Below are 14,790 nucleotides of genomic sequence, written 5' to 3'. Positions count from 1 at the left end.
CAGAGGGGAGGCCAGCATCTGGCCTTGTGACTCTGATATTGAAGCAAAAAACTGTGATTTCAATAATCCAAAAGTTTCCAGGTTTGATTCTGCTTCTACAAACAGAGATCTAAGCTCACACTCCCATGTTATACTCAGAGTTCCACAGTGTGGCTTTTGAATTTCATAAGTGCAAAGCTGGCATCATGTCACAGGCACCGTTCTGCAATGCACCCTCTCACTCCGCTGTCTGAGCCATGTGTCCCATTAGAGACACGGCACAGCCTGTTTATTCTCCATCACCCCAGAGGTCTGAACAGAGGGACAGAGGTGACGGCCAGAGACGTGGAGTCCCATGATCTACCTGCTCAACCTCCTGACACGGGACCCTAGGCAAGTCACTCCCCTCACAGGGTCTCAGTTTCCCCACAGAGCCTGGCACAAGTTGATGCTCAGACTCAGAGTGGGTGAGATGACCTCTGGGTTCCTCGTAACTCAAAATAAGTCAAAATAACTCAAGCCTGGGTGCAAATCCAGGCTCTGCTACTGCTTTTGTTTGATTGATCTGAATAACAGCCTGGCCAAGATGATGAAACCTCGTATCTACTAAAACTACAAAACATATCTGGGCATGGTGTTGGGCACCTGTAATCCCAGATACTCAGGAGGCTGAGGCAAAGAATTGCTTGAACCCGGGAGGTGGAATTTGCAGTGCGCTGAGATGGCGCCACTGCACTCCAGCCTGTGTGGCAAAGCAAGACTCCATCTCAAAAAAAAAAAAAACTTTTGCCCTCATTGGGCCTGAGCAGCAGCACCTTGGAGCCACCCTGGGTGCTGCCAGGCCACAAGGACAGTCCAAGCTCCGGGTCATCTCCTCTCCTGCACCTTTTGTGGTTCCTTCAAATTTCCGAAAGAGATGGGGACACCCCCAACACAAACCTTTTTTCTGGGGCTACCCTTCCTTGTCTCAGCAGTCAAAACCAGAGCTGAGCCTGGGGAGCTTTGTGAATCCGTTTGAGCTGCTTCCTCATCTCTCGCTACAGTTTAAGGGCACAGCAGGAGGAAGGGAGCAGTCGGACTCAAGCCTGGGTGCAAATCCAGGCTCTGCCACTGCTTTTGTGTGATCCGAACCAGTCACCTAACCTCTCTGAGCTCACCTACAAAAGCTGAATGATCCTTCTCTTTCAGAGCTGTTGTGAGAATAACGAGTAGGGGCAGGTCAACCATCCCCACCTTACCAAGGAATCTTCCCCTGACAGACACTGAGCAAGATCCAGATGTTCAGCTGCATGGATCCCAACTCCAGCTGTGCCTCTGTCTAATAACCAGACAGGTCCTCCAGCCTCCCATATATACCCAGAAGTTTGAAAGTGAAAGTCACAACTTCCCAGCACCTTGTGATCAAGCAGAGCACACACGCTGCCCTCCTCCACCACGGTCAGTGCAGACCCGCCCTCCTTGCTGCCGCACTTACAGGAACAGCCCCAGACCAGACATCCAGATCTGACTCACCCAACCCACCTGCCTCGCATCCTCAGGGTTGGGGGTCTGCCGTGGTCTTCAGAAGAAAGACCTGCCACTGACGGACTGTGGGACCCTCCAGATTACTCCCAGTCGTCCCGTGGCCCCACCCTCCCCAGATGCCTGCCTTACTCCGGCCCACGCTGTCAGCATTAGCACAGTCTCCCACACATGCCGGGTGGATGCTTGTTGTATCTTTCTTGTAATGCTGTTGGGGCTATTTTGCCTGTTTTTGAGACAGGTCTCATTGTCGCCAAGGCTGAGGTGCAGTGCCACAGTCATAGCCCACTGCAGCTTCAAAGCCCTGGGCTCAAGCCATCCTCCCCCCTCAGCCTCCTGAGTACCTGGTTCTACAGGTGTGAGCAGCCACCCAGCTAATTAAGAAAATATATATATATTAGAGATGGGGTCTCACTATATTAACCGGGCTACTCTTGAACTCCTGGCCTCAAGTGATCCTCGCACCTTGGCATGAGCCACTGCACCAGGCCTGCTTTTGTCGAATGCCATGCCTTGTGGCTTCTAGACATTTGCTTATGAGGGTCTTCTACCAGGAGGACCTGCTTCCACCGCTTGGAAAAATCATGCTCATCCTTCAATGACAAAATCAGGCATTGCCTCCTTTCAGAAAGCCCCCAGCATCCTCCCAGGAGGGACCACTGCCCCGCGTTCCACTCCCGAGGAGCCCTGGGTGGAGGAACTAAGACCACTGCTCAGCCACACTTCCACAGCTAAGAAGTCAGGCCACCAGATTGCTGTCAGACTTTTCTGCTTTGCCGCAGGCAGAAGAAGGGCCTCAGAAATGGCATGCTGCCATTGTAATACAGTTACACAGCTGACTACCTGTATTTGTACTGCAGTCAGCAGATGCCCAGTCCATCACGTACAGCGTACCTGATGTGACATTGACCTGTTTACAACCTGAACAGAAAACCGTTTCTGGGAGTGTGCATGGTGGCTCATGCCTCTAATCCCAGCACTTTGGAAGGCCAAGGCGGGTGGATCATGAGGTCAGGAGTTCAAGACCAGCCTGACCAACGTGGTGAAACCTTGTCTCTACTAAAAATATAAAAGTTTGCTGGGCATGGTGGCACACACCTGTAATCCCAGCTACTCAGGAGGCTGAGGCAGGAGAATTGCCTGAACCTGGGAGATGGAGGTTGCAGTGAGCCAAGGTTGTGCCACTGCACTCCAGCCTGGGCCACAGAGTGAGACTTCGTCTCAAAAAAAAAAAAAAAAAAAGCAAGGAAATTGTTTCTGGGTTTTCTTGTGAGCAGAGAACTCACTGTGGGATGTGCTGTGATGACACAAGGGAGGCGGGTGGGAAACCTTGTACCCACCATAGAAGTGTCTCCAAGTCCCCACCTTATCCACTGGGGTGCGCCGTGGCGGGCCTGCCGAGGAGGAGAAGGGCAGCTGCTCCCCACACACCCAGCAGTCCGTTTTGTTCTGGGCCACAGTCTGCATCCAGTCTGCAAAGAGATTTGCTGTGTACCAGCTATGGTCAACAGGTGAGATGTTTAGCAGGCACTAGAAAGGGAGCCATGGCTATTCAACAAGACATAGGAAGGGATGTCCTTTTGACAGAGCCCCACCCAGGCAGCGGTCAGGTGCCTGGCTTGCAATAACAAATGAATTAGTGCCCCCCTGCGATGCGTTGCTGGAGACCATAGTAGGACAATGGAGGCGTTGCAATCAATGTTCCATTAAGACGGGTGATTGTGCTACTGCATAGTGGAGGAACCAGGTCCACTGTTTCAGACGTGCAAGGGACAGTAGGATGTAATAGGGAATGACTTGTAAATCCTCTTCTAGGCCCTTTCCTCCTGGGGTAGAAAAGCTGAACCAGTGGGAACTGGTTTGTTATTTCCAAGGTACTTAGTCATTGGCTGCCTGGCGCATAAGTCCTGTGGCAAGGGCAGCAGCAGCTTACCTGGAGTCCCAGGTGGGAGGCAACGGAGTACTGTCCCCAACACTGTCTACCTGGTTCCTGATGGTGGCGTCAGGCCCTTGTGTCAGAAGAGTGTATGCTGGGGCGCTGAGAACGTGCACAAGCTCATTCAGGGTGCCTACAGCTGCTGGTGAGCAGCAGGCCCACAGAACCAGATAGCAGAATTATCTCACGACAAGCCATCTGTGTCCCAAGCCTGCTGAGAAACAGGGCCCTGCCCCTTCTGTATGAAGGAGGGGATTTGTGGAGGTTCTGCCATCCGTGTCAAAGACTCCCTTGGTCGTCACATAGGTAACAAGAGTTGAGCACCGAGTGAAGCTGTGTACTCACGAGCCTGCTGGTCAGTGTGCTCCTTAGTTGAAGTATTCTTGTCACTTAGCAACAGTTTGTGTTTGCACATTCCTGGATTTTGGTTTCTGGAAAGTGTTTCTCCACCATCCTGTTATTTGGCACTGGTGTGTACTGGCACTGGGGACCCCTCGGAAATGATCTGCACTTGCTGGAGGGCGTGATATATCAGCCTGAGTTGTTACATCCAGCTCTGGCTGCTTCCATGGTTGGGACCAGAATGGTAAAGGGACATGTTTCTGTCCCCATCTTTGCCACAGGCCCCACCCAAGTCCCTCAGCGCCAACTGGCTGTGTCCGATTCACAAGGCTGTTCCTGCGCTGATTCTCCTGGGGCTTGTGTTGGCTTCGCTGCAGCCTCAGCTTGCTCAGAGGTCCCATTCTCTTTTGTGGACCAGTCCACTGGGCCCCCTTCTTGACCAGGCTCTATAGGGGTTCATGGAGTGGGCTATTTGGGGGTCCAGTCGTTCAGAGGCTTATGAACGTTTGTAATTGCTTTCGTGGGGTGGAGCACGCATTTCACTACCCTAACTCTCAGCTGGAATTCCTTAGAAGTCATTTGGAGTGTCAAACATGATAAAATAGCCATTCCCAGAATGTATTTTGGAATGAGAATTATGTATACCAAATAGGGTTTTTGTGGCAATCTCTCAACTAGTAATATAAACCCCACCTGCCTCGCCATCACAGCTGCCTCTCCGTAACCACTTATGACTGTCATAAGCCCTTGCAACAAATGGATCTTAACATACAGGTAATGGAGCACTCGGCTCCCATGTCCACTAGGACAAGAACAGTCTGTTTCAATACATAGTGGGTTCTACATGTGTCCTCCAGTCCCCAGACACCTTGGCCGCCATTATTCTTACTAGGATTCTGCAGTCCTGGTCCTTATCCTGATCTAAAGGGTTGGTGCCTGTGGGAAGGCAGCGAGCTATTCCCATGGGTCTTTAGTAAAGTGCTGCTCTGGCTTAAGTTTCGGGCACCATGCAAACATGGCAGCATTGGGCAGTTCCCCTGCCTGTTCAACTGCTTTTCTTGTCACCACCTCTGTCGGGGGAGTCACTGTAAAGGCCTTTTTGCTGCCTCCTTTCCCTTTGCTCCCTTATCTTTTATCTCAACTGTGCACTCTCTGCATTTGAGGTGCTCTTTGTAGAACACCTCAAACGAATGCCCTGAGTAGCCCTCCCTGGCTCCACATCTCACAGCACCGAACAAACATTTGTGAAGGAACACGTGGTCATTCTCGGGGTATTCTGGAATCGTTTTCTGGCAAGACATGCCCACAACACAACATCTGACAATGTTGCCTGTATGATTTTAACGTACCAAATAAGCCAACTAAGTCTTTCCTAGACTTCAGGGGACCTAATATCTAAAACGTTAAAGAGGTCAAATAGACCAAATTTGGATTTGGATTTTGGAAAGTTTGTCAAATATCAAAGGCTTAAAACACTCTATATTACTAAATAAGTTATTGTAAAATAAGTCACTCTTTTAGCCAAAGCAATAATTCAGATATTTCAAAACAGCAAAATTCATTACTCTTTGATAGAGGAAGAGTCTCACTTTCCCAAACAGTAAGATCTCATAAAGACAGCATGAGGTCAATGGAATCTGCCTTTCTCTCTCTACTTTTGGTGTAGCTTACTCAAAAGGCAAAATAAAATAAAATAAAATAAATAAAAAAATTACTCTATCTTATTATTACAAGAAAATCTTATTCAAAAGAGAAAATGAAAATTTACCTTTGCATAGTGTATTATTGTATTAGTCCATTTTCACACTGCTGATAAAGACATATCCATGACTCGACAATTTACAAAAGAAAGAGGTTTATTGGACTTACAAATTCCTCACAGCTATGGAGAACTCAAAATCATGGCCAATGGTAAAAGGCACATCTCACAGGGCAGCAGACAAGAGAAGATCTCTTGTTCAGGGAAACTCTAGTTTTTAAAATTATCAGATCTTGTGAGACTTATTTACTATCACAAGAACTGCGTAGGAGTGACCTGCCACCATGATTCAATTATCTCCCACAGGGACCCTCCAACAACAGGAAGGAATTATGGGAGCTACAAGATAAGTTTGGGTGCAGACAGAAAGCCAAATCATATTATTTCTAATTATTTATAATCTTGCCTTCCCAACAGTCCCCCAAAATCTTAACTCACTTCAGCATTAACTCAAAAGTCCACTATCCAAAGTCTCATCTGAGATAGGGCAAGTCCCTTCCACTTACAAGTCCGTAAAATCAAAAGTAAGTTAGTTACTTCCTAGATACAATGAAGCCTATACCCCATTGGGTAAATACAGTGATTCCAAATGAGAGAAATTGCCCAAAAGCAAAGGGGCTCTAGGTTCCAGGCAAGTCTGAAATCCAGCAGGTCAGTCAAATCTTAAAGCTCCAAAATGATCTGCTTGATTCCATGTCTCACATCCAGGTCATACTGATGCAAGAGGCATAGTCTTGGGCAGCTCAGATTCTGTATCTTTGCAGGGTACAGCCTCCATCCCAGCTGCTTTCATGGACTGGCGTTTAGTGTCTGTGGCTTTTCCAGGCACACGGTGCAAGATGTCAGTGGATCTACCATTCTGGAATGTGGAGGACAGTGGCCCTCTCTCATAGCCTCATTAGGCAGTGACCCTGTAGAGACCCTGTGTGGGAGCTCCAACTCCACATTTTCCTTCTGCGCTGCCCTAGCGGAGGTTCTCCGTGAGAGCGCCACCCCTGGAGGCAACTTCTGCCCGGATATCCAGGCATTTCCATACATCCTCTAAAACCTAGGAGGGAGGCTCCCAAACCCTAATTCTTCACTTCCGTGCACTGGCAGGTTCAACACCACGAGGAAGCCCCCAAGGCTTGAGGCTTGCACTGTCTGAAGCCGTGGCCTGAGCTCTAAACCGCCCTAGTTTTCATCCACTGGCTCCTCTTTCTTTCCATAGGTCAGCCAAACTGTGTTTCTGTTCCTTGTAAACAAAAGAATCTCAGCTGATACGGGCATTATAGTGGAACTGCGTCAAATGCAGCTAGCATGATGAAGTTTCAACTCTAAGGTTTCAGGGGTGAATGGGTGCGTTACTATCATAAAATAAGTCCATTACTCAGAGATTGAAACCCTCAATGCCCAAGTGAAATCTGTGAAAGAAAGTAAATGATCCGAGAATTGATAAAGAAGTGAAACACGTCGTTTATGCCGTCAGGCAAGTGCGTGGCCATGGCTCTCTCACCTTCTTCAGGAAGAAATCAAAAAATCAATTGAAGGCCTCAGGAAAACACTGGCTGATGGAGAGTTAGAGGGACTGAGGCAAGTCTTCTGCAGAATGTGACACACAAAATAACTCAGTAGGCCCTGGATCTAATTTATGAGTGACTTAGGGGAGGTTCCAGGGTGATTTTGTCCATCCATGTGATGAGGCTTGGATGTTTGTTTCTCCATATCATATGTTGAAGTGTGACTTCCAATGTTGGAGGTGGGACCTCGTGAAAGGTATGGGATCATGGGGACAAATATCTCACGAATGGTACAGCACCATTTCCTAGGTGATGAGAGAGTTCTCAGTTCGCATGAGATTGGGTTGTTTAAGAGTCTGGGCCCTCTGACCAGACCCTTCCTCCCTCTCTCAACATGTGACATGCTGGGTACCCTGGCCAGCCACTTGCCATGTCCTCTCCCTCTCTGCTGTTATCAACACCATCTTCACCGTTCGGACAAAATCATGGAAATGTAACACCCTCCCCAAAGTTGGAAACGAACCACAAGACCAACGAATGACTTGAACAGCTCCAGCTTGACAAGTAGGTGAGTTTATTAGGGTTTACATACAGGGCACTCCTGGGCAGTAGCAAGAAAGCGCTGGAGATCCACGCTTTCTTCTGTCTCTAAACTGCTTTTAAGCCCCTATTCTGGCTCTTTGCCAACCATGTACGAGTGATGAGAATGTTCTTCTTGGTTGGTTCTCAGATACTCTTCAGGATGTTTGGTTTCTCACGTACACTCATTTCTCAGCTGGGGACCACGGCCTTGAACCCCACCTGGCCTTCAGGATTCAAGCAGGGGACATACCTTCAAGTAACGTGAAGGGACCTGTCACACTCCAACCAGCACTGCCACCATCATCATCAAGAAACCACTGCCAGACAAACCAGTAGGAGGGCAATGGAGAGTAGATGCTGGAAGGACAGGATGGGGGGACCATCACCAGGGAAAGACTTCATTCTTCGAGGACAGGATGGGGGGACCATCACCAGGGAAAGACTTCATTCTTCAAAGGACAACAAATCGGGAGGTGGGTCGGTAGGGGAGCCGCTGCCTGTTCTCCTGTATTCAACTGTTCCAAGTCTTCAGCTTTCTCCATTTTCAGCCCCTTCTTCTCCTGGCCTTCTCATTGCTTGTTCCTGCAAGCCTCCCCTTTCTTCCTCCCCCGATATATTCTACAGTCCAGAGTAAACTGCGTCTTCCCATTCCCCACGCTCGCCAGTCCCCTCTCCTCCCTTATGGCAGGCTGCAGCGTTCCTGCCTTCTCCCTGGTGTACTTGCCGTCTGCATTAACCCCTCCCCTGCTGTGCTCAGCTACAGAAATGCCAAACTCCCTAACACTCCGTTCCAGCAACTTTACCTCGCCCCCTTTATCCATCTGATAAAATGTCTGCATTTTGTCGCCGCCTGTGTCTGACACACCTCCCCTGGTGGCTGCACTGCTCTGGGGTCACTAAGCCAGGCTTGGCTGAAGATTCTCGTGGATCTGGGTGAGCTTCCTTAGCTTCACCTCCAGCTCCTGAGCCAACTCAGACTTTGCCCCCTCGTGAAAGTGCTTTGACTGAGTGAGTTAAAGTCATCTCAGATGCACTTTAGTGATAGGCATTTGATAAATATGCCACCTCACTCAAGGACAAGTCAGCACTATCCCTTGCAAAGTACTAGCAGAGTGGAAACTCGGTAGATGAGCAAAAAGAAGTGATATTGGAGCCAGAAGACCTTATTCTGTGGAGAAAAGAATTAACTTTACCTGAAGAGAAGTCTTCCCTTTGTCCTTGGCTGAGTGGTGGTTGCCAGGGGCCAAGGGCAGAGATGGAGAATGAGGAGTTCTTGTTTAGTAAGTACAAAGCCTGAGCTTTGCTGCCAGAGCCTGGGGAGAGAGAATGAGGAGTTATTGCTTACTGGATACAAAGTTTCAATTTTGCAAGAAGAAAAGAGCTCTGTGGATGATGGTGGTTGCACAACAATGTGAATGTAATTCCACTGAATGGTACACTTCAACATGGTTAAAATGATCAATTTTAGGTTAGAAATATTTTACCACAATTTTAAAATTGTAAAAAAATTTTTAAAACCCAACCTTTGCAGAAAAAAAAAATTAATAGCACCCGAGCTATTTAGGTTTGCTAAACATTTTTACACACGTAATCATATCAGTTTCAACAACAGCCCTGTGATGAAAATATTTGCTAACCCGGTTTCCCAGAAAAGAAATCGAAGGTTCAAAGGGGGTAAAGTGACTTACTTAGAAACAGGCGGAGGTGGACTTGTAGCCAGGCCTTTCTGGTTCTTGTTTTGTTTTCTGGACCATCCCATTTCCCCAAAAGACAGTGACTTCTCAAAATCTTTCAAGTGTTCTGAAAATGTAATTTTCTTGCTCACTTTCACCTTGTTGCCCTGAGATGGACTCCAAATACCACCAGGATGTGTTGCCCAAGTCCCACTGGGCCTGTGGCTGATGGCCACAGGGACCTGGGTCTGGCTGGGCCGTTGATGGCCAACTGTAACCCACATCAAAAACTAACTTGCTCCCGAAACAGACCCCATGTCTTGGAATTTGCAGAAGTTGCCCTGAAATGCTGACATCACAGAGAGTGCTCCAACGTCCTGTCCCGCTCTTCCTCCCTCTCATGAGCTGGAGAGGATATTTGGCATCAGATGTGCTATAGCTGGCCTAGAGCCAGAACCTGAGCAACGCCATTTTATAAGACAAAGCTGTGTTTCCAAAAAGTCAGTTGTAACGGCTGCCCCATTCTTCTAGCAATAGCTGCTTCTGTAAACAAAACTGCTGGTTTGCTCTGAAAAATGCCCACTATGTAAAGCTGCTTACCTTTTCTTATCAGTGACTGCCAGAATTGCTGGCCTTTGCTTATCAGCAATTGCCAGAATAAGCAGCCCAAACTAATGCCATCTTGGCCCCTGCAACTTAGTAATAGTAATAAGTTACTTAGTTACTTAGTAATAAGTAACTAAGATCTGTGACTTCCATCACTACCCAGACAATGGGTAAACTAACATTTATCTTGACTTCTGTAAACCACTTAAGTAACAATCGGAATGACAAAAGTCCCCTAGCCCTTGGAATATCCGGAGACCCCCACCCTCATCTCTGCCCAGGAGGGGATTTACGGAATCCCCTGGCCCTCAGAATGTCTGAATCCCTTCAGCCCCACCCCCGCCCCTCACCCTCTCGGTCCTAAAACCAGGATGTGGTTTTTCAGCTTAAAAACCCCCTCTCTCCCTGAGCCGGGGGCCACAGGTTGGAGAGACGTGAGTCCTCTGTGGCCGCTGGCAATAAAGACCCTGCAATTTGGCATACTTTTGTCTCGGTGTCAATTCTATACTCCTGTGCTCAATACTTCACAGACAGACAGCTGGAATTCACTTTCCTTAGTTTTTAGCTTCATGACTCAGTTATCTTGCTTGTAGAATAAAGCTAATAACAGGATTTACCTCCCAGTATTCCTAAGAGAATAAATTGAGGCAGGGTGGGGAATATGCATTGCATATAGTAGATGCTCAATAAACAAGAGCACTCACTCTATACAGGGCAGTGAGCAATCATCACGTCTGCATTATCTCCATTTGTAACTGAAGGGAAGTTCAGCTGCTTACTGCCTGCAAAGCCAAATGAACAAGAACGACAAACAGTGAAAGGAAAGTGACTTCATTCTAAAAGCCAGTATCTGGGGATGAGGTCAGGCTAGTGCCTTAAAGAAGCCATTTCAGATTTTGAGCTGAGGGAAGGGCTTTCAAAAGGGAAACTTGGTAAGAGGGGCACACAAGAGTGGTGAGGAGGTGCCTGTCTACGTGACTTGTTCAAATGACCAACTCTGTTATTGCCTGGCATACCAGCAGGGGGCATCTCCAGTACAGCCAGGGTGTAGCCTTGAGGTCATTCTGTAGCTTCCTGGATGGTTTCCAGATTTATTTGCTTGAATTTCTAAGCAATCACATGATTAAATAAAACGCAGTACATGGGAGGGGAGTTCCTGGTAGAAAAGGAAAGTAAAGATTCACACATTACTAAAAGCAAAACAAGAAATGGACAAAGAAAGGAGACCAAAAACAAACAAAATACACTCTTAAAATGGGTCTTTGGTGACATTTTCATCTTCTCAGTGCCCCCCTCTAGTACTCTTGATGTTTCTCCTAGCCCCACGTGCAGACCAGAAACAGAAAAGGAAATCATTTCCCCAAGGCCACAGAACTGGCCACGGCCCTTCTTTTCCCCCTTTTTATTTAGAGACAGGATCTCACTCTGTTGCCCAGGCTGGAGTGCAGCAGCAGGATCATGGCTCACTGAAGCCTCAGACTTCTGGGCTCAAGTGCTCCCCCCACTTTAGGAACCCAGGCAGCTGAAACTACAGGCATGTGCCACGAGGCCTGGCTAATTTTTTAACTTTCTTGGTAGAGATGAGGTCTCACTACGTCGCCCAGGCTGATCTTAAACTCCTAGCCTCAAGTGACCCTTCCGCTCCAGCTTCCCAATGTACTGGAGTCGTGACCGAGTATCCCAGCATTGAAATGCACTTTAACATTACTTTTCTTTCTGATCTAATCTCAGAATGTAGCCTTAAAATGTACTTCAAAACTGCATTCCCCTCCCTTTCTCACCAGGCTCTCCTGTGCACAGTGCTGACTTTTCTAATGATGTGCGTAAGGCCGGCTGCCTCGCCGGGAGGCTGGACACACCCACCCTTTCACTCAGGCCCTGACTACATCCGGCACCCAGCATGGCCACGTAGCCCTACTAACTCCCAGAACACACCCCTTTGCACTCAATGCCTAGCTTTGAGCCCGGCACCAAAGCATACCCGAAACTCACGCCTTTATTCAAAACTCACGCCTCATCTATCTACCAATGGGAGCCTGCCCCATCTGCGTCCTGCTCCCCGCAGCCAATCAGAGCACCCTGCTCTTCCTCACTCGCTATAAGGATAAAATCGGGAAGCCAGCGCGACTTCTCTGACCCCTTTCCCCGGGATCATGGAACCTCGCCCAGAAGCTGAATAAATTGCCATTTAATTTTCTCATACTGGCCTCAGTTTACCCATTTTAAACTCGGCAATGACCCTTACAGGGTCGGTGTTTAGAAATTCCAGAAGTTTGTTTGAAAAACAAACACAAACAAACAAAAAACAGGCAGAGAAACCCAGCTGCAAAATCCTCCTACTTAGGGGAAGTTACCAACAATTAATCCACCACCAACAGGGTGGAGTCAAAATGATGCCAATAGGAGCTCCTGACGGGCTATTTCTCAAGATAGCCATTGGAAGAACACACAGATCTGCGCCCTCCTGCACCGCCCCCCACACCTCCCATTCCAACTTTCCCTTTCTGAGCCCCTCTCTCCAGCCTAAGATAAAAATGATCTCTTAAGAGCGTGAGCCTGGCCATTTCCTCACTGCTCAAAAACTGCAAAAAAAAAAAAAAAAGTTAAAAAACAAAAACCTGCCAGCACCCTCTGAAAATAACTATTCACTGTAAGCAACTGCCACTTTCTATCTGTAACAAGATATTTCTTCCCTAAGTATTACACTCACACAGGGTATTTCCTCACAGTGCAAAGTGATTTCTGATATACACTCAAAAGCCAAAAGATCAGGTAACACCATAGAAAAGAAAAAAGAGTTTTCCCTTAATCAATCAACCTTGGGCCAGTGCTTTTTTCATAGTGATCAGAGCTGCTCTTGTCTTCCAGAAGTCACAATGATGAGAACCCAGGCACCTGATCTGCCAGAAAAAGGGTAGGAATTTCCTACCCAGCCAGGGTCCTGGCTTCTCTCTGTGCACTGCAGGCGAGCAAACGGTAGAAATCACTGTTTGCCTTATCTGCAAGGTTTTGATGAATGGGAGAAAAGAAAAGGTCTGAGTATGACTCGTCTTGGTCTAGAAACTCTGCTGAACATTTGCTGCTTTGTGATCTATTGAAATAAAGGACGCCAGGGAAAATTCTACCCATTAATGGCCAAAAGACAGATAAAAATCATTTTCTAAACAACAAATTGGAAACTCAACATTGAAAAAAGACAGACACATAGCGTCACAGCTACTTTTGAGAAATCGATTCAGAGAGCTCTGATATAAAAATTAAGATCCCCACCAGGTGCAGTGGCTCACACCTGTAATCCCAAGACTTTGGGAGGCCGAGGTGGGGGCGGTGGATCATTTTAGGTCAGAAGTTTGAAACCAGCCTGGCCAACATGGTAAAACCCCATCTGTACTAAAAAATATAAAAATTAGTTGAGTGTGGTGGTGTGTACCTGTAATCCCAGCTACTTGGGAGGCTGAGGCAGGAGAGTCGCTTGAACCCAGGAGGCGGAAGTTGCGGTGAGCAGAGATCCCGTCATTGCACCCCAGCCTGAATGACAGAGCAAGACTCTCTTAAAAAAAAAAAAAAAAAAAAAGAATTAAAATCCCTTTCAGGCTTTACTGCCTGTTCTGGATTCCGGTTTGATATTTGTGTGATTTTGCCTTTCACACATTCTTCTCCCCTCCACGGATAGCTTTGACTTCTGTGGGGGATATGCAGGGAATTTTTGCCTTTGTGTATAGGAGATCAGCTATTTTGCATCTTAAAAACAAACAAAAACACCTACCTGTTTTCCTCATGGAATCTCCAGAGTTGGAAGTAGACAGATTCTTCTCAAATTCAAAGCTGTTCTCTTTTATCCTAAGTCACATCTCTGTTTAAAATGTTTTTCCTGGATGTCTTAACTAAAATTTGCTTATATCACTTTGTAATCAGGTAGCTTATCTTCAAAATGCATTTTAAACTTTTTTTGTTTTTTTTTTTTAGTTTCAAAATTTACCAGACCGCAGAAACCTTTTCTCTGAGCCTTAAAATAGACATTCCTCCCTTTCTCACCAGATACGCTCCCTCCATATTTATCAGACTGTGGTAAAACCTAATCATGTGCTTTCTCCGAAGTTCTGTTTGCTTGTTTTTTTCTTGTAAATTGTTTAAGGTCCTTGTAGACTCTGAACATTAGATTTTTGACAGATGGACAGATTGCAAAAGGGATTGCTTTCTATGGGAATCTGGCCACTTCCCCCTTACTCCTTTTGGTTATTAAAGTCCCTTTATTTCCCCCAGGCCTGGCTCTTGTTAATTGGATGCAGCAGGTGGTCAGCATCCAGACCTGCGTTCAGTGACAGGTGTTTTCCTTTCCTGGGTTTAGGCAAATGATAATACAATATTGAGGCCTAACCTTCTCGTTCTGCTTTGAGATATAAAATCCTATGTGATTTCACGTAAGAGTTATCTCTTACAGTGCCAATTATGGGCCATCTGGCTGACAGTTGCCAAGGGTAATAAAACAGGTTATTAGAAATTGATAATCTAAAGTGGGAGAGAAAAATTTGGAAAAGTGCCAAATGAAAAATCTTACAAATCTACAAGATCTGTCTGTCTGCATGTCTGTGTGTCTATGTATTTATATGTTACACGTATATAATATTTCCCTGCCAATATATATACAAGAGCTCTAACTAATTGCCTTGCCGAAAAAAGTGCTTAAATTCTATATTTTATCAGACAAATAGAAACTTTAATTTGCATACCTTTCCTTTCATGTGATTTTAATAATGGTACTTGCACCAGCGGCCTACTGGAGGATTTCAGGGCTTCATCCTAAGACCGAGGGCTGTGCACGTGGCTACCCTGCTTTTGAGGCTTTGGACTTGGACTGGGCCATGCTACTGGCTTCTGTCTTTCCCCATCTGA

At 46.8% G+C, this 14,790-nt stretch overlaps 1 protein-coding gene across 1 annotated transcript in view; it reads right to left on the bottom strand.

Annotated features, from left to right (window-relative positions):
• The window catches only part of LOC116543804 (apolipoprotein L3-like), a 14,996-nt gene extending 5,385 nt beyond the window's left edge, over positions 1-9,611 (bottom strand). Inside the window, exons 1-2 of the mRNA XM_032269665.1 lie at positions 9,307-9,611; positions 8,812-8,931 (exon numbers count right to left, since the gene is read on the bottom strand). Of these exons, the coding sequence (XP_032125556.1) occupies positions 8,812-8,931; positions 9,307-9,575 (389 nt within the window). The 5' untranslated portion in view covers positions 9,576-9,611. The remainder of the gene's footprint in view (positions 1-8,811; positions 8,932-9,306) is intronic.
• Between the last annotated feature and the right edge of the window lie 5,179 nt (positions 9,612-14,790).

The sequence above is a fragment of the Sapajus apella genome, unplaced genomic scaffold (assembly GCF_009761245.1).
Source record: "Sapajus apella isolate SASKATOON/1434 unplaced genomic scaffold, GSC_monkey_1.0 scaffold197, whole genome shotgun sequence".
Taxonomy (NCBI): domain Eukaryota; kingdom Metazoa; phylum Chordata; class Mammalia; order Primates; family Cebidae; genus Sapajus; species Sapajus apella.
Note: the sequence above shows the minus strand (reverse complement) of the source record. Positions and strands in the feature narration are given on the sequence as shown.